We start from the raw sequence: 21,438 nt of genomic DNA, 5'->3' as shown, positions 1-21,438 counted from the left end.
AATAATTCAGTCAACTGTCAGTGATCTAAATGTCAAACAGACTTACTATTGGAAAGTGGCCAGATAACTCAGTGTCTAGCATGGATTCTCTCTGGCACAGTTATTTTATATGTATTATATTTTTATTAAAATTTAATTTTGTCCTTAAACCTCAATTTTATAAAAGCACTCTCATCTAAAAGATTAGACTGTTGGGGCAGGGACAAAAGGGGGATTCAAAACTACCTGGTCAGAAAGGAAAAACTGACAAGCTGTTCCTTATGGTCAGTAACTGACAACTTTTGTCTTAATATTCATCAACCGAGCAATCTTTATCATGACTTCTAGAAAAGTAACTGCTATTAATGCATTATCTATCCCAGAACACTTTATATTAGCTTTAAGTCATACTTACATCTCAGTCAAGAGTTGTTTGTTACTTGGAAAGAAATATAACTGGAAGGAAATGATGGCTCATAAGGTCTCAAACCTTCACAAGCTATCTACAGGAATCATACATACTGCTCAGAAAAGTTAGGGGATATTTCAAAATGAATATGAAGCAATAAGGAAAAAAAAGAAGTGTTTATTTTTTAATTAAACAAGAACCTCAAAAAAGCAAACAAGTCAAAGAAAGTTGTTTGAATATCAAATGAGATGCAAAACCAACTTTTATTTCATTGGTGAAAATGCACTATACGAAAGGCTGAAAGTACTGGAGTGTCTGCACGTTCCCTGATCCCCTCATTTTTGTGAGCAGTGTACATTTCTATTTGAATGTAATTACATCTATGTGAGAGACAAGTCAACAAGTATTTTTTCTTATTATACAGATTTTAAAAAAGAAAAGCAGTTATATAGTCACTTGGGAAGTTTGTTTATTCTATCTATATTAGCTCAATTTTGTCTTCCTAATTATAATTAAATCTTTCTCTTAAGGAATGCATAAGAAACTAAGAAAAAAAGAGTAATTCCAACATCTAAGGAAAATGAGGACCTTATAGTTTCATCACAATACAGATTAAATGGAAAAATAGTAAGACAAGAAAAGAAACAATATACTTGATTAGAAAGTACTCCCACCACAATTCATAAGTGATTAATCATTTTAATTACTGCCATTCCTTTCTAAAACACCAAACATTTTCAATTCATTAACATTAGGATTGATGAAGGCAAGGGAAAAATTACAACATCAAAGCCATTTGTTCTTCATGCACTGAAGTCAAGATCAAGGTAGTCTTCAATTAAAGATGATTTTTTTAAGTTTCTAAAAATGGATAGCAGAAATTAAGTTTCGGGTCTAACCTGAGTTGGTGACAGCCATTTGCCACTAAGTGTGAATGAAGGTGGGGAGGAGGATGGATAATCTGGTGGCAGTTCAAAGTTCAGCACAAGTGGAGGCAGAAAGCAAATGGTGTGTTCAAAGCCACTATTCTGGAGACACTCATTTGAATTGCCTGAACCAAAAACAAAGATTAGAAAGGATCAGTGGGTCAACACTTGAGTGTCCATTACTGCTGAGCAGTGCTCAAGAAAGATTCAATGCTTTTGTTGAGGGGATAAAAACCCTCCCCCAAAGCACTATTTCCTGAATTTAACTTCGTAGCCGCCACCTTTAAAAATAAATCTTGTAAACCCTTGGAAAATCTGCTAAACACCATGAGATTTATAATGAAGATAAACAATTTATCTTGTATATACTTTTGAGTACAATTCCTAACACTAATGAGCAAGTAATATACAATGTTTCCTTTTGTTGTTGTTTTACAGTAATGATTAGAGATACAATCTAGAGAAAAGGATGTTTATTTCTATCAAAGAGCCATGACCATCTTAAACCAGCATGTCTCAACTACTCATAAATCATAGTTGGGATGATTTGTGCCAATACAATGATCTCAGATTTGAGGGCAAGATACAGCACACAACACTTTCACAAAGTTTCATTTTAAATCATCACACTTTCTTTTCTCAACACCTTTATAGTAGAAACATTTGAGAAAGTGTGCATCAAAGTCTTCTGTAAAAGTCTGAATCAAATAAAGGCTTTTTCCCCCTAAGCAAAGGGTCACAGAGTAATAGCACATGTCACATGTTTATGGTAGTTTAAATGATTCTGGAAACTAAATAATAACCACTACCATGGTACTTCAAAGCTTCCAAGTGTTTTCACACACATTATTTCATTTCCTCTTTTATTATCCGTATTTAATAGCCAATGACTCATGGCTGATAAATTTTTAGTTAAAAGATTAGGATGCATGAAATATACAGAATAACCCAAATTCAATAATCAAAAGGTGGACTGAAACTGAAAACTGTTTACCTCCCAGTCCAATTTTCACTTAAAACAGAAAGATGCATTAAATCTGTAATAATACCATCTATCACTAATGCCTATAAACATAAGATGATAAATAATTTAGGTTTCAGATTCACAGATACAGAGAATATAGACAGATTACAGAGGGGGTCTGGGTGAAAAGGTGACAGGATTAAACAGTATAAATTGGTAGTTACAAAATTGCCACAGAGATATAGATTATAGCATAGGAAATGCAGTCAATAATATCATATCTATGTATGGGGCCAGGGGGGTAGGTGAAGCAGCAGGAGGGCCACTCTGTAAAAAGTACGATTTTCTAACCACTCTGCTATACATCTGAAATTAATACAGAATAATACTGAACATAAACTGTAATTGAAAAATTACTTAGGTTTCACTAAGAAATGGAGAATAACCTTTACTTAGAAAAATCAGCTTATGAGAATATTATTAACTAACCGCTCACAAATATCTTGAAATTTTGTGGTAAATCCAAATAGATCCTGGTTTCTCCACCTTGGACAGACTCTGCTTTTCTAAATTCATCGCCATCATAAATACTCGCCAGGGCCAGCAATTCATCCTCCTGAGCTTCTCGGTCTTCTGACGACATTTAATTTTCTGAAGAGCTGAAGATAATCGTTTAAATCAGTTAACAGAAAAGACTCAGCTTTGGAAAAGTCTAGTAGCACTTAAAAAAAAAAGGTTTTTCACAAATAAGTGCAAAGGATTAATCAATATTTTCACTTTTCTGCATGTCTCATATGTCTAATATTCTAGTAGCTTTGCAATAGTAACAGCTTCCCCCCCCCCCCCAATGACTGTAGTGCTAATTGCTGACTTTATCAGGTAGGAATGACTGATTTAGGGGGGGAAAGTATAATTAAAAATTTTTTGGAAGGACAAATCACAAATTACTTAGACTTGACCACTAAACCTCACCATGTGCCTTGCCCACTAAAGGTGTCAATGTACACTTGATGTATTTTTAAAAGTAAATGAATATTTTAAGTCCACAGCAATCTGCAGGGCAGGTTTTATCAAACTCAGGACTGTTGACATTTTAGAACAAATAATACTTTGTTGTATAGGGCTGTCCTGTACGTCGTAAGATATGTAACAGCGTCCGTGGCTTCAACTTACCAAATGCCAACAGCATCCCCCTCCCTCGAGAGTTGTGACAGTCAGAACTATCCTGACATACCCAAATGTCCCCAGGAGGGGGCAAAATTAGTCCCAGTTCAGAACACCCCATTCTAGAGAATGTTACAGACACAGATACTACATAAGAGAGTTAGATAACTGAGGAAGCAGCAAAATAACATTAAATTTTGGGAATAATACCAGATTTTTTCAAATCAATTTTAAGACTTACCATTACTTTAGGTAACACAAATATGTCAAAATTAAAGTGTGAATTAGTATTTTTTCATCACGACTAAAAGATGTACCACAATTTCAGACAATTTAAATGTGAAAAAAAATGTAATGAGAAACTACAAAAATTATCTAGTAAAATGACAACAAAAAATGACCATTCTGTCAATTAAAATATTGAGACTATAAATGCATTTGCAAATATGCTCCTTCTCAACCAAAAAATGTTTTAATTGAAATGTACAAAACTAAAAAGTTAAGACATGGTTTTTCACATTATAAAAGGTGACACTACAAAATTTAGACATGAATTATTTAAAATAATTCCATTTTCAAAAAATAATTTTGTTCCAGCAGATAATGGTTTTGCTTAAGCTGTGTCCCTATCAAAGACACAGTGACATGCTCCATTTGAGATCAGTTATACCTGTTAATAACAACCAGAAGAAAAGAATATTAACACTGCAGTCTATTTCAGTTCAGAGTCTGTAATTCATGCAAACATCCCATTTATTCTCCAGACGGTGGAGATGAGGCTGCTGAAGTCGGATAAGAGGCCAAGATGTGGAACTCATACTAGATATACTATAGAAATCCTGCCATCTGCAGAAAAAAACACAAAAGATGGTGTTAGAACCCACTTCAAATTTAAATTCTGAATTCCCATTATTCCCTCTTACCTCAAACACATCCTAACACAAAGTCAAACCTAAACTGTAGCTGCATATGACTCTCCCTAGAACAGCCTAACCAAGCCACTTGATCAAAGGCGCACTTGCATGTACTCAGCAAGTGTACCCAGCAAAGAGAGAGGTCTTATCTGCCGTATTCAGCCCTGGGAGGAGCTGAGGCCCATCAAGGTCATGAGAGGATAGCATACCACATCCCTTGACAAACATGTTCTAGGGCAGGGGTCGGGAACATATGGCTCACGAGTCAGATGTGGCTCTTTTGATGGCTGCATCTGGCTCGCAGACAAATCTTTAATAAAAAAAATAATGTTAAAAATATAAAACATTCTCATGTATTACAATCCATTCATTTCTTAGCACTCATGTTCACGGCTGCGGGTGGCTAGAGCCAATCACAGCTGTCCTCTGGGACAACACCAAATTTTTATTGGATAATGCGTAATGTACCGGTCGTTGTATGGCTCTCATGGAATTACATTTTTTTAAATATATATATTTTTATTAAATTTAATGCAGTGACATTGATAAATCAGGGTACCTATGTTGAGAGAAAACATCTCCAGATTATTTTGACATTTGATTGTGCTGTATACCTCTCCCCCAAAGTCAAATTGTCTTCTGTCACCTTCTATCTGGTTTTCTTTGTGCCCCTCCCCTCCCCACCCCCATTGCCATCACATTCTTGTTCATGTCTCTGAGTCCTATAGGAATTACATTTTAAAATATGTGGCATTCATGGCTCTCTCGGCCAAAAAGGTTCCCAACCCGTCTAGGATCTGTGTTTTTCCTTTCCTCTTCTGCTGCTTCTATTCCTTCATTTCCTATCCCCCTCCAGGTTTTCCTCTCACCTGCTCACTAATTAATACTACCAGGGACACTGCACATTAGGTTAATTTAAGCACAACAGCAAGATGTTTAAAAACAAAGTGAAAACAAGAAAAGCATTCACACATGTGCACACACAGGAAAACATTTTTAAGAAAGTTTATTTTCCATCAAACTTATTTCCATTCTGTTTAAGAGTTTGGGGAGTGCCTGACCTGTGGTGGCACAGTGGATAAAGCGTCAACCTGGAAATGCTGAGGTCGCCGGTTCGAAACCCTGGGCTTGCCTGGTCAAGGCACATATGGGAGTTGATGCTTCCAGCTCCTTCCCCCTTCTCTCTCTCTGTCTCTCTCTCTCTGCCTCTCTCTCTCCTCTCTAAAAATGAATAAATTTAAAAAAATTTAAAAAAAAAAAAAGAGTTTGGGGAAGACCAGCAAAAGACCACTCAGTAGTTGTTCCCACCCATTCAGTAGCCTGAGCAGTGGGCTGCAGACCAGTCTTCAGCAGCAAGCTAGCGCTCCAGTCTTCAGCAGGAAACTGCTGCACAGGCACAGAGGCCACCTGCACGCCTGCAGACCTGCGACCTCAGGTTGAGCAGCAGCAGTGACCTCAGGAGCTGGAGCAGTCCTTTCACCCTGAAATCCTTCTTGGTCACAGCCTTTTCAGCAGCAGCCAGCTCTTCCTTTTCAATCTCTTCAGGATCTCTGTAGAAGTAGACCAGGCATGACCTCCCATGGGTGTTCACAGGAGATAGTGCCACGCATGCGCAGAACTTCCCAGGTTAGCAACAATCACAACACCCACTGAGTGAGCTCCTTTGTTTCAAGGGATGGCAATGTGCACAGAGTGCAGGAGAGAACCTGTATTACACAGAGTAATGGTCAGCCGGTTACCAAGACGCCTCTGCGAGAGCTGGTGGTCAGCTCTGGGATCAGTAAGCACAAGAAGTCTTGGCTCCAGAAGGCTGCCTAGATGCGGTTACTGAAGCTTGCAGGAGTGAAGCAGCCAGCAATAGGAGTGGCTCCAGGGGCAGCAGCAAACTTCAGCACAGCTCACTGGCCAGTATTCCTGGACCATATGACACCAGCACCAGCGGGGTTTTCAAAGGCAACATTGGCATGAGCTGCCAGCAGAAGGTTCTCTTCAGATTTATAATGTCCACTTCCATTTATGATGTCACTTTTCCTTTTGTAGATGGACAGTTCCACTTGGAAGTCAAGGTTGGTGCCACCTAAGTGAGTTCCTGCTGCAAGGAATTTGAGAACATCCTCCTTTGTTTCAGGTCATCAAGGGCTCCAGACATTGTGAAAGTTTCCCAAGGCTGTATGGGCCCCTCTCAGGGCGGTGCAGAAAGGCTAAGTTCAGTTTAAATGCTTTAGAGCCAGGCTTCTGAGCAGGGAGTGAGGAGGAAGGGGAGGGTGGCCCACAGATGAGTTATGAACACTCCTATGAACACCCCAAAATTATATAAAAAAATATATGAACCATAATTTTAAGACCAGATTTTCAGATGTATGACTCCCAAATACATTATAAATGAAATTTAGAATCAATTTACATTTACTGAGCACCTATTATGTACTGTACTAGATCCTATCAAATTACCTTATTTAATTGTAAAAAATTTTACCAGATATAGTACATGATGATAAAATAATTTAGCTTTGTTTCTTCTTCTTTAAACATTTATAAATGGGGTGAGAGTTTCTGCTTTTAGGTTAGTGTTTCCATATTGTCGGCGCATTAGAATCACCTGAGCAATTAAATCAGGTATCAGCAGCTATCCAAGCTCTCCGAATGATTATTACATGTAGCCAGGACTGATAAGACCTACTTTCAACAACAGTTCCTCATGACCGACACCAGACGCCAGCTTCTGAAGCTGCCATAAGGGTCCCAGTCCCTTAATTCAAGTTGCTGAAATACATTTTTCCCTTATTCTATCCCTTCAGTATTCTAATAGGCAAATTGCGGCTCACGAGCCACGTGCGGCTCTTTGGCCCCTTGAGTGTGGCTCTTCCACAAAAGACCACGTGCGGGTGCTACTTCGATAAGGAATGTACCTACCTATATAGTTTAAATTTTAAAAATTTGACTCTCAAAAGAAATTTCAATCGTTGTACTGTTGATATTTGGCTCTGTTGACTAATGAGTTTGCCAACCACCGTATAATGTCGGTGGCCGAGGCCAGGCGGTTTCACATTGGTTCGGGCAGATGGTAGAAAAACTGCGGAGCCGGAAAAGGTTGGCCCAGTCTGTTTAATAAAGTCTCACAATGGCAGACAAGCATACAGGAAGGGGAAACCGCCCTTCAGGCAAACAAACAGCAAAATGGCCTCTCATAGTGGCGAGCAAGCAATCCGCCATCTCTCCTCTCTGGAGCGCAAGCACCCACAGCTTTATATAGGCAGAGCTGGATTTAACTGCGGACCCACCGGGGTGCACGCTCTAGGCCCCAACTTCTGAAGAGCTCCTTAAAACCCCAACTTTACACTTTTGTCTAATGACACCGCTTGGTTTCATATGTGCAATTTTAACATTAATAGTACATAATATTTTTTATTTACTTAAAAATATGGTTAACGTGTATTTTTATTTTTGCTTTTTTTTTCTTCTGTGCCTGGGGCCTCAACGGACCTTAATCCACCTCTGTATATAGGCTATGCACACATGCCTCTGCCATGTGCTCACACACTAATCAAGCAAAGTGCTGGCAGCTAGTAACCCCGTGAGCACACCTAATACAACTGCCCCACACAGACCCACCTCCAAAGCCCCTACTCCATGTAGAAATTTATTTTTATTTTTTTTAACTTATTTTTTTCTTCTTCTCTTCCAAGTGAGAGGAAGGGAGATAGAGACAGATTCCCGCATACCCCTCACCAGGATCCAACCGACAACCCCGTCTGGGGCCATACTTGCAACCCAGCCATTTTTAGCGCCTGGGGCCAATGCACCCGATTTCCAGACACCTCTGAAGGAGCGGAAGAGAGAGAAGGGAGAGGAGGAGGGGCGAAAAAGCAGATGGTCGCTTCTCCTGTGTGACCTGCGAAGGAATCCAACCCCGGACATCCATACACCTGGTGGACGCTTTACCACTGAGCAAACCGGCCAGGGCCTAGAAATTTCTAATTAGACATCACGCCTGTCTTTAAAAGTCCAGCAAACGTTTTTACTGAAACTTTCCTATGACACTGCCATACCCCACCTTGCATTACAGAAATTTACATTTCCTCTCCTACCTGGCTGCATAAGTTATTTAAGGGCGAGAATCAAGTCTTTGCTTGTGTATTGTTCTTAGCGCCTTGAATTGGACATTGGAAAAAAATGAGAATTAAATTGGAATGAGATGTAGTGTGCTGAAATAAGGCGGGGAGCAGAATCACAAGGTTCAGTAACAGTGCTGCCACATCCCACTAGAAGCAGGATAAGGTGGTCGTCAGAGTAACAGCAAGAACAGTAACACTTGGTGAGCTCTTACTTCGTGTGAGCCCTTTAAATGCATTAATTCCTGTTAGGTTCCCACAACCCACGAAGCAAGTCCTGTCACCATTTCCATTACACAGATGAAAAAAATGACATTTTAAGTCCTTTTCTGGCCCAAGGTCACACGGCTAATATATAACTAAAGCTGGATTCAGACCACCCTGTTTCTTCACCTGTAACACAGGAACCAGAATAAACGCCGGCGCCATCAGACAAGAGAGAATTCCAGCTATTAGTTTTGGCAAGCCGAACCCACTACCCTGCGGCCTGGGAAAATCCTACTTGTCCCCTCCACGCCGCGGGGGCTCTAGAGCTGGAGTCAGCACGCCGCCGGCCGCCGCTGCCTCCACCGCTCACCAACCGGCGTGTAGAGTCGTAGTTGTGCGACTCACCTACAACCGGGGGCAGGCCCAAGCCTCGCTACCTGCCCCAGCGCCTGGACACAGAGACGCCGTGCGACCAGTTGAGGTCCCGAAGAAGCAGGGCGTGGGCTCGCCCTTCTTTTTCCGAGCGCCCCGGGTAGGTCTTAGCCGGGCCGGGCTGGGGGCGCCCCGTCCGGTGTTTGGGGGTGCCGAAGCCCACTAAGTCCCAGCCCGGCCGCCCTTCTCTGTCTTGCGCGCACGGAGCGCGGTCCCCTGCGTACCTTCCGGCCGTCCCACCGTACTGGGCCCGAAAGTTCCGCTCTCCGCCCTAATCCTGAGTCCGCACACCGCTTCTCTCCTGACGGGTCTGGAGACGCCGGGCTCAACCAGCGCACCGCCTCTTCCGTCTTCGGAGCTGTCAGCTGAGCCAGGTGGATTCCGCCGGGGCAGCTCCGGAGGAGTGTGCAGAGCTCTGCGCAGCCGCCGCGTCCGCCCCGGCCTCTCGGCCGCCCCCCGCAGGCAGAAGGCGGCACTGTAGGCGGCACCGCCGTCACAACACCGCCCCACAAAAGTACTGTGCTAAGCGGGGGGAAGAAGTTGATACAAATGCAGATCTGGGACCCCGTGCCCAGCGGGCCCCTTTCAGTAGTTCTGGGATAGGGCCTGGAAATTAGAATTTTTTCCAACCCCAGAGGTGATCGCGAGGCAGCGGTCTATCTGGGACGGACACTCTGGTAACAATCCCAGACCTGCTCCTCCAGGTAGACTTAAGCAAGCTTCCCTCCCCTCTTCTGATTCCACCTTCCTAAAAATGTCACCCATCTTTCTGGCACCTCCACGATGAAAGAATTCACTCATTGTTCATTTAATAACAATAATAACCACCACATTCACTGAGCAATTAGGCTGCTTCAAGCACTGTGCTGAGTGCTTTATGTACATTACGAATCTTCACTATAACCTTATGATTTAGGTACTATTTGTTATTTCCACTTTATAAACGAGGAAACAAACTTAGGGGGTTCAAGAACTTACCAAAAGGCACACGAAACTGAGTGGGAATTAAATTTACTCCTCCCCTACCTCATGCCATATTAAAAAATTAACTCAAAACGACTAAAAGGCCTATATACGTGAGAATTAAAGCTAACTATAAAACTCCTAGAAGAAAATGTAACAGTAAATCTTCATGAAGTTGGATTAGGCAATAGTTTCTTAGATATGACACCAAAGCACAAGCAACAAAAGAAAACAGATAAATTAGATTCATCAAAATTAAAAACTTCTATGCTTTAAAAAAACTATCAAGAAAGTGAAAAGGGGCCCTGGCCGGTTGGCTCAGCAGTAGAGCGTCGGCCTGGCGTGCAGGGCACCCGGGTTCGATTCCTGGCCAGGGCACATAGGAGAAGCGCCCATTTGCTTCTCCACTCCCCCCCCCCCCTTCCTCTCTGTCTTTCTCTTCCCCTCCCGCAGCCAAGGCTCCACTGGTGCAAAGATGGCCCGGGCGCTGGGAATGGCTCCTTGGCCTCTGCCCCAGGCGCTAGAGTGGCTCTGGTCGCGGCAGAGCGATGCCCCGGAGGGGCAGAGCATCACCCCCTGGGGGGCAGAGCGTAGCCCCTGGTGGGCGTGCCGGGTGGATCCCGGTCAGAGCACGCCGGAGTCTGTCTGACTGTCTCTCCCCGTTTTCAGCTTCAGAAAAATACAAAAAAAAAAAAAAAAAAGTGAAAAGGGAACACACAGAATAGAATATATTTGCAAATCATATATCTGATAGAAGTCTAATATCCAGAATATATTTTTAAATATATTCTAACACTCATTTTTTTATATATAATTATCTAGTTTCTTGATGCTCTTATTTTTTTTGTTTGTTTTTTTAAAGTTTATTTTTTTATTTATTCATTTTTAGAGAGAAGAGAGAGGGGGAGAGAGAGGAGAGAGGAGGAGCTGGAAGCATCAACTCCCATATGTACCTTGACCAGGCAAGCCCAGGGTTTCGAACCGGTGACCTCAGCATTTCCAGGTCGACGCTTTATCCACTGCACCACCACAGGTCAGGCCCAGAATATATTTTTTAAAACTCCCACAATACAAAGACAATAAAAAGACAACTCAGTTTAAAAATGGGCAAAGATCTGACTAGAAATTCTCCAGAGAAGATATATAAATGGTCAGTAAACACAAGGAAAGATGCTCAACATCATTAGTCATCAGGAAAATGCAAATCAAAACCACAATGAGAAACCACTTTATGTTCATTAGGATGGCTATAATACAAAGACAGGTAATAACAAGTGTTGATGAGTATGTGAAACAATGGGAACCCTGATACACAGGCTGATGGGAATGTAACAATGGTGTAACAACTTTGGAAAACAGTCTGACAGTTCCTCAAAAAGTTAAACATAGAGTTACAATAAGACTACTCCTAGGTACATGCCCAAGAGAATTAAAACATATGTTCCCACAAAAACTGCACACAAATGTATAATTATATTTGTACATAGTATACACATATGTATGCTATAGCAGCAGTATTCACACAGGCCAAAAGGTAGAAACAACTCAAATATACAACATGAATGAAACTTGAAGTGGAAGAAACTAAAAGAAGTCAGACACAAAAGGTCACTAATTGTATGATTCCATTTATATGAAAAGTTTGGAATGGACAAATCCTTACAGACAGGAAGTAGGTTAGTGGTTGTCAGGGGCTGAGGAAGGAGGACAGAGGATGTGACTGTATGAGGGTTCTTTTGGAAGACGAAAATATTGTGGAATTTGATAGTGGTGATGGTTGCACAACTTTGGGAATATATACTGCTCACAAAAATTTGAGGATATTTTAGCCCTTCATATTCATTTTGAAATATCCCCTAATTTTTGTGAGCAGTATACTAGAAACCACTGGATTATATACTTTAAAAGGGTGAATTTTATGTGAATTATATCTCACTAATTTAGGAGCAAAGCACTGTTCTCAGCACTTCAGTGAAATGCTGAAATGTTGGTTCCTGCTCCAGATTATCATAAAACTAATGTGCCAGTGATCTAATATGCTCTTGTGTCCTCATCATATATGTCTCCCCCTAGAAAAGCAATCTGCTGAGCTAGGCCTCTGACCCAAGGCTACAAAATTCTAAATATACTAATCACCACTGCCTCCCACGCAGGACTGAGTCCGTGGGAGAGCCACCTGTGCAGTCATACACATGGCCCTGCATTCAAGAGGGCCTCAGGCTTACGGGGGCCCTGCTTTTGGTCGAATGATCTGCTATGACCATCTTCAAATTCTTACATTCTACAAACTCTGCATTTTCATTTTGCACTGGGCTCCACGAATTATGTTGCTTCACCCTGTACCCAGGAGGAAAGAGAAAGCAAGTGGGTAAATTGGGGCACTGGAGGTGCTAACCTGGCTGCTAGAAAGAAAAAAGTTTTGAAATGCAAATAATCTCTCTTAATTTTCTATACTGTCAGTCTTGGCTGTCACAGAACTGAAACCTAACTATCTCTGTAACAAATACCAAAAGCAGAAACACACTCTTTTTGTGTGTGTGTCTGTCTGTGTGTGTGTGTAACAGAGATAGAGAGAGGGACAGACAGGAAGGAAGGGAGAGAGATGAGAAACATCAATTCTTTGTAGCAGCTCCTTCGTTGTTCATTGATTGCTTTCTCATATGTGCCTTGACTGGAGGGCTACAACAGAGTGACTCCTTCCTCAAACCAACGACCTTGGGCTCAAGCCAGTGACCATGGGGTCATGTCTATGATTGTATGCTTAAGCCAGTGACCCTGCGATCAAGCTGGTGAGCAGTCCCTCAAGTCGGATGAGCCCACGCTCAAGCCAGTGAGCTCAGGGCTTCAAACCTGGGTCCTCTGCATCCCAGTCCAACGCTCTACCCACTGCACCACTGTCTGGTCAGGCAGAAACATACTCTTTAAAAATGCAAAGAAAGTCTGACCTGTGGTGGCGCAGTGGATAAAGCGTCGACCTGGAAATGCTGAGGTCACCGGTTAGAAACCCTGGGTTTGCCTGGTCAAGGCACATATGGGAGTTGATGCTTCCTGCTCCTCCCCCCCTTCTCTCTCTCCTCTCTCTCTCTCCCCCCCTCCTTTCTAAAATGAATAAATAAATAAATAAATAAATATGCAAAGAAAGTAAGAATCTCTGAAGTCACTCACTAATGTCATTGTTCATGTTTAACCAAAGGAAATAAAACCAAGAACAATTCACATGCAATCCTACCTCAGAGGTGAGACCATGAATCCTGTCAGAGACCTCCCAGATGCAAGAGTGAGAGGGCCTAAGAACCAGCTCAGGAAATTCTCACAAAATCTAAGCAGGAGGTGAATTGTGACATCATACTATGACCTCATGTCAGAGGTTGCTGGATGGAGGAAATAGAAAAGAATTCCAAAGCAGTATTAATAATTTGGATGAATGTTTAAAGTGGACTAAACATTTAGAGTTCAGTTTTGAGGTCAGGATCGGATAAAGAGAATTTTCTAATAAATTTTGTGTTTAGACTCCATAAAAATAACAGACTTTCATTTCTTGGTTTCATATGCCAGTTTAGTTTTTTTTCTTTTTTTATTTTTTATGATAGAGACAGAGAGAGAGGGACAGACAGACAGAAAGGGAGAGAGATGAGAAACATCAATTCTTCGTTGTGGCTCCTTAGTCTCTTTAGTTGTTCACTGATTGCTTTCTCATATGTGCCTTGATCGAGGGGCTGCAGCAGAGTGAGTGACCCCTTGCTCAAGCCAGTGACCTTTGGGCTCAAGCCAGTGACCATGGGGTCATGTCTATGATCCTACGCTCAAGCCAGCAACCCTCACTCAAGCTGGTGAGCCCGCACTCAAGCCGGAGACCTTGGGATTTTGAACCTGGGTCCTCCATATCCCAGTCCAATGCTCTATCCACTGTGCCACTGCCTGGTTAGTCTTTTAAATTGAACTGCCCCTGTGTGCCCAGCCCTCCACTGTGCTAAGCAATTTACATGCATTATCTCATTTACATACCCAGGACCCCATGACTGAGGTAATTTCATCCCTCCCATTTTATAGATAAGGAAATTGAGACATTTAAGGGGTGATGTGATTGGAAGGTCTGCCTGACCTGTGGTGGCGCAGTGGATAAAGCTTGGACCTGGAATGCTGAGCTTGCCAGTTCGAAACTCTGGGCTTATCTGGTCAAGGCACATGTGGGAGTTGATGCTTCCTGCTCCTCCCCTCTCCTCTCTTTCTCTCTTTCTTCTCTAAAATGAATAAATAAAATCTTTAAATAGGCCCTGGCCAGTTGGCTCAGCGGTGGAGCGTCAGCCTGGCGTGCGGGGCACCTGGGTTCGATTCCCGGCCAGGGCACATAGGGGAGGCACCCATTTGCTTCTCCACCCCCCCTCCTTCCTCTCTGTCTCTCTCTTCCCCTCCTGCAGCCTGGTCTCCATTGGAGCAAAGATGGCCCGCGCGCTGGGGATGGCTCCTTGGCCTCTGCCCCAGGCGCTGGAGTGGCTCTGGTCGCGGCAGAACATCGCCCCTGGTGGGCGTGCCGGGTGGATCCCGGTCGGGCGCATGCGGGAGTCTGTCTGACTGTCTCTCCCCGTTTCCAGCTTCAGAAAAATACAAAAAATAAAAAATCTTTAAATAAAAGGGGGGCAAGGTTCTAGAGAAGTTAGAATTAGAGGTTATGATATAGATGAGAATGACAATACAGGGAGAAAAGACCCAACTCCATGCTCGTGCTCTGTTCTCAGGGACGCTAGATGATGGAGTTGAAGGATAGGAGAGGATGGGGTGTGTGACCCAGTCCAGAGGTCAAGACCCAAGGCATTGGGTAGAGAAGGAGTGAGCTACAGACTGTGTCAGGGACTGTTGGGGTCAGCAGGCCTCCATCAATGTCTGCACTTGTTCTCATCCATTGCTGGTGTCCAATAGATGTCCAGACACTTTGCTGAGTTCATCCCACCTGCCCAGTAAGGGGACAGCCTCTTTTTCAATGGTCATCACTCACAGGTGACCCTGGAACAAGCCTTGACACATAGAGGGGCAGCAGTGGAGGAAGGGAAAGCCTGCCCCCATTCTGGGAGAGGACTTGACAGTAGTGAGCCCCACTCTGGTACAGAAATATCCCCGACTTCCTGCTGCTCTCCTGTCATTGTGTATTTGCTCACCCTATAGATCTTAAACGTTATTACAAGAGAATCTGAAAAAAAAGGAAGCAACTACACTAACAGCACAATTATAAATGACTAATAATCAGACATGTGTAGGAAAAGACCCTGCACAAATATTAACGGCAGTTAACTTCAGAGCAGAGGTTACTTGGAGACAAGAGATCTTGGAGTGTGTTAACCATAACAGGAGACTGGCCTGGGGCTACTTGAATGCAAGTGCGCAGGATTCTTGGAGGAATGCCTCCAAGAACCAGAGATCAGATGTCCTTTATGATTGATAAGCTCTGAGACTGACTCTTCTCATGTCCTTGTTCATGAAGGAAACAGTAGACGTGCATGGTTGGGGATGAAACGGATGGGAAAAAAGGCTTTCTAGTTTTATCTGCTGAGCTATGGCTTTTGGAACTCAATAAATATGCAATGGTGCAATTTCTCTGGGCTAATTCTGCCTAAGAGTTTCAGCCCTCTGCTATACTACTTTTATTTGACATGTCTTTTTCTTTGCGAGTTCCATAACATCTGGCACCCAACATGGGGCTCGAAAAGGATAGAGGTTGCAGTCTGGGGATCATCAGACCGAAGGGGATATAAGACCGCTCCATAGGTAAGTGAAACCTTCGGGAGGCAGAACAATGGAGAATTCCCACACCAATTCCCCATCAGAGAAGACCCAGTACATGAAACTACTACAAGTATTATTAATAGGATCTGGTATAATTTGTTAAAGATAAGAATTTTAAGTTACTTTTTAAAAATGTTAAGAAGCATTGTTATTGGTTTCAGCCACAAGAAAGGCTGCTTTAACTTTGAAAACATGGAAATGGCGTGCTCATCAACAAGGAATTACTATTCCTCTTTCTGTTTGGTCTCCTTATAATTTAATCTCTTTTCCTTTGCAACCATTACAGTCTGATTCTGAATCCTCATGGCTTCCAGCTCATCAGGTAATGTCTGATATTAATTATGGTTAAGTAAAAAACCAATATAGGTTGAGTAGTAACTGTTGAAAGGAGAGAACCTTGGCACTGGCTGGTTGGCTCAGTGGTAGAGCGTCGGCCTGGCGTGCAGGGGTCCCGGGTTCGATTCCCGGCCAGGGCACACAAGAGAAGTGCCCATCTGCTTCTCCACTCCTCCCCCTCTCCTTCTTCTCTGTCTCTCTCTTCCCCTCCCACAGCCAAGGCTCCACTGGAGCAAAGATGTCCCGGGCGCTGGGGATGGCTCCTTGGCCTCTGCCCCAGGCGCTAGAGTGGCTCTGGTCTCAACAGAGCGACGCCCCGGAGGGGCAGAGCATCGCCCCCTGGTGGGCAGAGTGTTGCCCCCTGGTGGATGTGCCGGGTGGATCCCGGTTGGGCACATGCGGGAGTCTGTCTGACTGTCTCTCCCCGTTTCCGGCTTCAGAGAAATACAGAAAAAAAAAAAGGAGAGAACCTTGAAGCATTACATCACTTGGTACAAACTCAATTAGAATTAGGACATATAGAAGAATCACAAAGTCCTTAAAATTCTCCAGTCTTAGTAATAAAGAAAAAATCTGAAAAATGGAGAATGCTTACTGATTTTCTTTGGTGTTTTGGCTACAATCCTCTGAACCATCATTTTGTTTCTTATTCTTTGACTGGAAACTTGGATGGGGAACTCCTGATGGATCTGATTACAAAATCTCTTAGTGGCTACCACATTTTATTTTCTTCTTGGAAGATTTTGATTAGTCTCATCCATCCTTAGTCTCTGTCATAAAATGCCCTGACTAAAACCAGGCAGACATCTTTCTAGACTGATTATGCTCTGAAATCCTGGATTTCTCTCTGGTTTGTCTGAATCTAGTCTCTGTTTAGTTTTTGTTTAATGTTGTCTAATATGTAATTTTAAGGCCTGAATTAAGTTCTTGCATGCAACAATGGGAAATGTCAACTCTTATATTAAAAAAATAGTTTCATCCATTTTTTGTTTTAAAAATTAGAAATTGTAAGAAATACTCATTTAAATTTAAATTAAATTAACCTATGAATCCTTAAGACTTGCTAATTTAGTTAATGCATTGTAAAATGTATTCAAAATTTGAAATGAGATAATAATTCAAATATTAGAATTAATCAAAGTTATATATTATACTTGTGTTTCTGTACTAAAAATTATCTTGTTTGTGTGTAAAGATATGCTCAAATCTGTAAAACAAAGGAATTAAGCAAAATTAAGCAGGGCCCTGGTAAGTCATTTCAAGAATTTTTCTCAAGCTGCTTCAGTTAGCTGCTTGTCAGGCCATACTCTGCAAAAGAGGCCCCAAGAAAAGCGGAAATTTGGCTCCTCTAATGACCTACAATAGACTTAACAGTACAAAAGACTTTTAAATATAGAAGCTAATACATCTGTTATTATTGCCAAGCAACAATAGTTTTCTTTCTGGCCCACTTAGGCAGTAGTCACTAAGCTGCACAGCTTAAGGGAAAGTCCCTAACAAAGCTCTAAATTTTTCTACAGTAGAAAAATGAGGAGGGTCATTTGGCCTCTGAAAAGAAAACCATTTATCTTCTAAACAATTAAAGGAGCAACTTTTAAAAATACAGTCTAAACCTTCTAACAAGGAGGTTCGATATAGTATTAACCCTATTAACCCTTTCAAAACTGACCAAGATAATTAGCCTCCGCCCCCTCTGCTAATCCATTTGTAAATTCAGTATCTATTGTTGTACCTGAAAAACAAGCTAAGGGGCCTATTCTTACACCTCTTCTTTTTTTTTTTTTTTTTTTTTTTTTTTTTTTTACAGAGGCAGAGATAGACAGGGACAGACAGACAGGAACAGAGAGAGATGAGAAGCATCAATCATCAGTTTCTCGTTGCGCATTGCGACTTCTTAGTTGTTCATTGATTGCTTTCTCACATGTGCCTTGACCGTGGGCCTTCAGCAGACCGAGTAACCCCTTGCTGGAGCCAGCGACCTTGGGTCCAAGCTGGCGAGCTCTTGGCTCAAGCCAGATGAGCCCGCGCGTGACCTCGGAGACTCGAACCTGGGTACTTCCGCATCCCAGTCCGACGCTCTATCCACTGCGCCACCGCCTGGTCAGGCTCTTACACCTCTTCTGAAAAGAATAATGCAGGCTAGACAAGAAGGGGATTTAAAATTCCTAAGTCCAGCATTAGAAGCTTTTTCTGTCACACTCACTCCACTTGGACCTAATCCACAATTCCCCAAGGAGGTTTTTTATACTCAATATGACCAAATCCCTGTCAAAACTCTTAGAGTTAAAAACGGCTTGCTCCCAGTATAGAACTAACTCTCCATATACGCAGGACTGTTATCCTCCTTCACAGACTCTGAACGATTAATCTAAAAAAATTTAGAGATGTTAGCTCGGACTATTCTTTCAAAAGCAGAATAGTTACAATTTATAACTTAGTAGGAAAATCAGACTCGTATTCAAGGTAATCAAAATGCTAAGGCTAACCCTCCTGTTACTATTACACAAAATGAACTTTTTAGACAGGGACAGTTTGCTAATTTACAACAGCAATGTAGGCAAAATACAGGGGTAAGGATTTGCTCTTATCTCCACAAATACGGGAGACCAGTAAATACCTTCCAGAAAATTGAAGCCTCGGCATGAGTCAGAAATAGAAGAAAGGGAGATTTGACATCTTTGAGTCTTCAGAAGAAGAAATAAAGAAACTAAGCCTAGCCTGACCAGGCGGGGCGCAGTGGATAGAGCGTTGGACTGGGATGCGGAGGACCCACGTTAGAGACCTTGAGGTTGCCAGCTTGAGCACAGGGTTACTCAGTCTGTTGAAGGTCCACAGTCAAGGCACATATGAGAAAGCAATCAATGAACAACTAAGGTGATGCAACGAAAAACTGATGGTTGATGCTTCTCATCTCTCTCTGTTCCTGTCTGTCTATCCCTCTCTCTATCTCTCTGTCTCTGTAAAAAGAGAGAGAGAGAGAGAGAGAGAGAGAGAGAGAAACTAAGCCTAGAGCCAAAGGTTATTAAAAAAATAAAGATGAAGGCAACTACAAAATCTAAACTGCCTACTTGGGAGCAACTAAAAAAACTTACTCAGGAGGCAAAACATGTTTTAATTAGGACTAAGACTTCAAAAACATCCTTGACTCTGTTTCTAGCAATATTAGCTGTTGTGTCTATAACAGTAAACAAAACTATTCTTACTAAGTTTATATTACTTCTACAAAGAATATTGAATAGCCCGACATTGTGTCAAAATTATGTAAATCAACTTTTAAAAAAATTGTCAAAAATATTCTCAATCTTTAATAATCCATTACATGAATGACATACTGATAGCTTGTAAAAATAATACTGAACTTTCAGTTATCCCTAAAAATGCTTCTAAAACCTTGAATCAGTATGGTTTAATCATAGCTAAAGACAAAATTCAAACATCTTGTCCTTTTAAGTATTTAGGGCATATAATTAAAAATCAAGGAATTATTCCTCAAAAGGTCAATTTACAAACTGACTCCTTAAAAACCTTAAATGACTTTCAAAAATTATTGAGTAATATTAATTGGGTGAGACCCTCCCTAAGAATCCCTACTTATGCACTAATGAATTTGTTTAATATTCTTCAAGGAAATCCTGATTTAAACAGTCCTAGACAATTAACAGAAATGGCAAAACAGCCTGACCAGGCAGTAGCGCAGTGGATAGAGCATCGGACTGGGATGCAGAGAACCCAGGTTCGAGGCCCCGAGGTTGCCAGCTTGAGTGTGGGCTCATCTAGTTTGAGCAAAAGCTCACCAGCTTGGACCCAAGGTCGCTGGCTTGAGCAAGAGGTTACTCGGTCTGCTGTAGCCCCCCGGTCAGGGCACATATGAGAAAGCAATCAATGAACAACTAAGGTGTCACAACAAAAAACTGATGATTGATGCTTCTCATCTCTCTTCATTCCTGTCTGTCTGTCCCTATCTATCCCTCTCTTTGACTCTCTCTGTCTCTGTAAAAAAACAAAAAACAAAAACAAAACAAAACAAAAAACAAAAAAAGAAATGGCAAAACAAAAACTATCACTTATTGAAAAAATTATGCATACTGCTTATTTAAATAGAATTAATACACATCAACCTATTCAATTAATTATTTTTTCTCTCAGAATATTCTCCTTCTGGCATCATATAACAAGAAAACAAGATATTAGAATGACAATTTCTACCACATAAGACTCAAAAAAAATTATGTACAAACTTAGAAAAAATCTGTACTTTCCCTGACCAGGTGGTGGCGCAGTGGATGGAGCATCAAATTGGAACGTGGAGGACCCAGGGCGGAGACCCCAAGGTTGCCAGCTTGAGCATGGGCTCATCTGCTTTGAGCAAGGCTCACCAGCTTGAGCTCAAGGTCGCTGGCTTGAGCAGGGGATCACTTGGTCTGATAGAGCCCCCCAGTCAAGGCATATGTGAGAAAGCAATCAATGAACAATTAAGGTGCTGCAATGAAGAATTGATGCTTCTCATCTTTCTCCCTTCCTGTCTATCCCTATCGGTCCCTCTCTCTGACTCTCTCTGTCACTGTCACACACAAAAAAATTCTATACTTTAATTACTAAAAATAGACTTAGAATAAGACAACTAACTAAAAATAATCTGAATAAAATTATTATACCTTTGGCCTGACCTGTGGTGGCGCAGTGGATAAAGCATTGACCTGGAAATGCTGATATCACTGGTTCGAAACCCTGGGCTTGCCTGGTCAAGGCACATATGGGAGTTGATGCTTCCAGCTCCTCCCCCCCTTCTGTCTCTCCTCTGTCTCTCTGAAATGAATAAAAATAAATAAATAAATAAATAATCATAAATTTCTGAACATTAAAAAAAAATTATTATACCTTTAACATGTAATCAAATTTCAGACAACTAGAAGTTAAATATTAATTAGCAAATTGCATTAGCTGATTATTTTAGTACTGCAAACCATCAATATCCTACAAATAAAAGAATTCAATTTCTAAAAAAAACACAATAGATTTTGCTGACTAAAGTATCGACTCAGCCAATTTAAAAGGCTTCTACTTTTTATACTAATGCAAATAAATTAAATATCACTAAATATACTGGACCAGGAACAAAAATAATAAAACTGCATATACATCAATTAAAAAGGCAAAGTTATTTGCTATATTATTACTTCTTAATAATCTTCCTTGCCCTATTAACATTATTACTAATTCACAATATATAAAACATACAGTTAAACTTATAGAA

General features: G+C 41.6%; 1 protein-coding gene and 1 pseudogene across 5 annotated transcripts in view; both read right to left on the bottom strand.

The window, feature by feature from the left end:
• The window catches only part of RNF14 (ring finger protein 14), a 28,947-nt gene extending 19,463 nt beyond the window's left edge, over positions 1 to 9,484 (bottom strand). For 2 of the 5 annotated variants that reach the window (XM_066272810.1, XM_066272809.1), the window contains exons 1-4: positions 9,081 to 9,323; positions 4,113 to 4,288; positions 2,768 to 2,937; positions 1,288 to 1,439 (exon numbers count right to left, since the gene is read on the bottom strand). In XM_066272810.1, coding sequence (XP_066128907.1) covers positions 1,288 to 1,439; positions 2,768 to 2,921 — 306 coding nt within the window. In that variant the 5' untranslated portion in view covers positions 2,922 to 2,937; positions 4,113 to 4,288; positions 9,081 to 9,323. The other 3 variants (XM_066272812.1, XM_066272811.1, XM_066272813.1) reach the window with 3 other exon arrangements.
• LOC136335598 (small ribosomal subunit protein uS2 pseudogene) lies at positions 4,103 to 6,728 on the bottom strand (annotated as a pseudogene).
• Positions 9,485 to 21,438: the final 11,954 nt, after the last annotated feature.

Source organism: Saccopteryx bilineata, chromosome 4 (assembly GCF_036850765.1).
Source record: "Saccopteryx bilineata isolate mSacBil1 chromosome 4, mSacBil1_pri_phased_curated, whole genome shotgun sequence".
In the NCBI taxonomy this organism is placed as follows: domain Eukaryota; kingdom Metazoa; phylum Chordata; class Mammalia; order Chiroptera; family Emballonuridae; genus Saccopteryx; species Saccopteryx bilineata.
The sequence above is the reverse complement of the archived record's forward strand: the minus strand, read 5'-3'. Positions and strand labels throughout refer to the sequence as shown.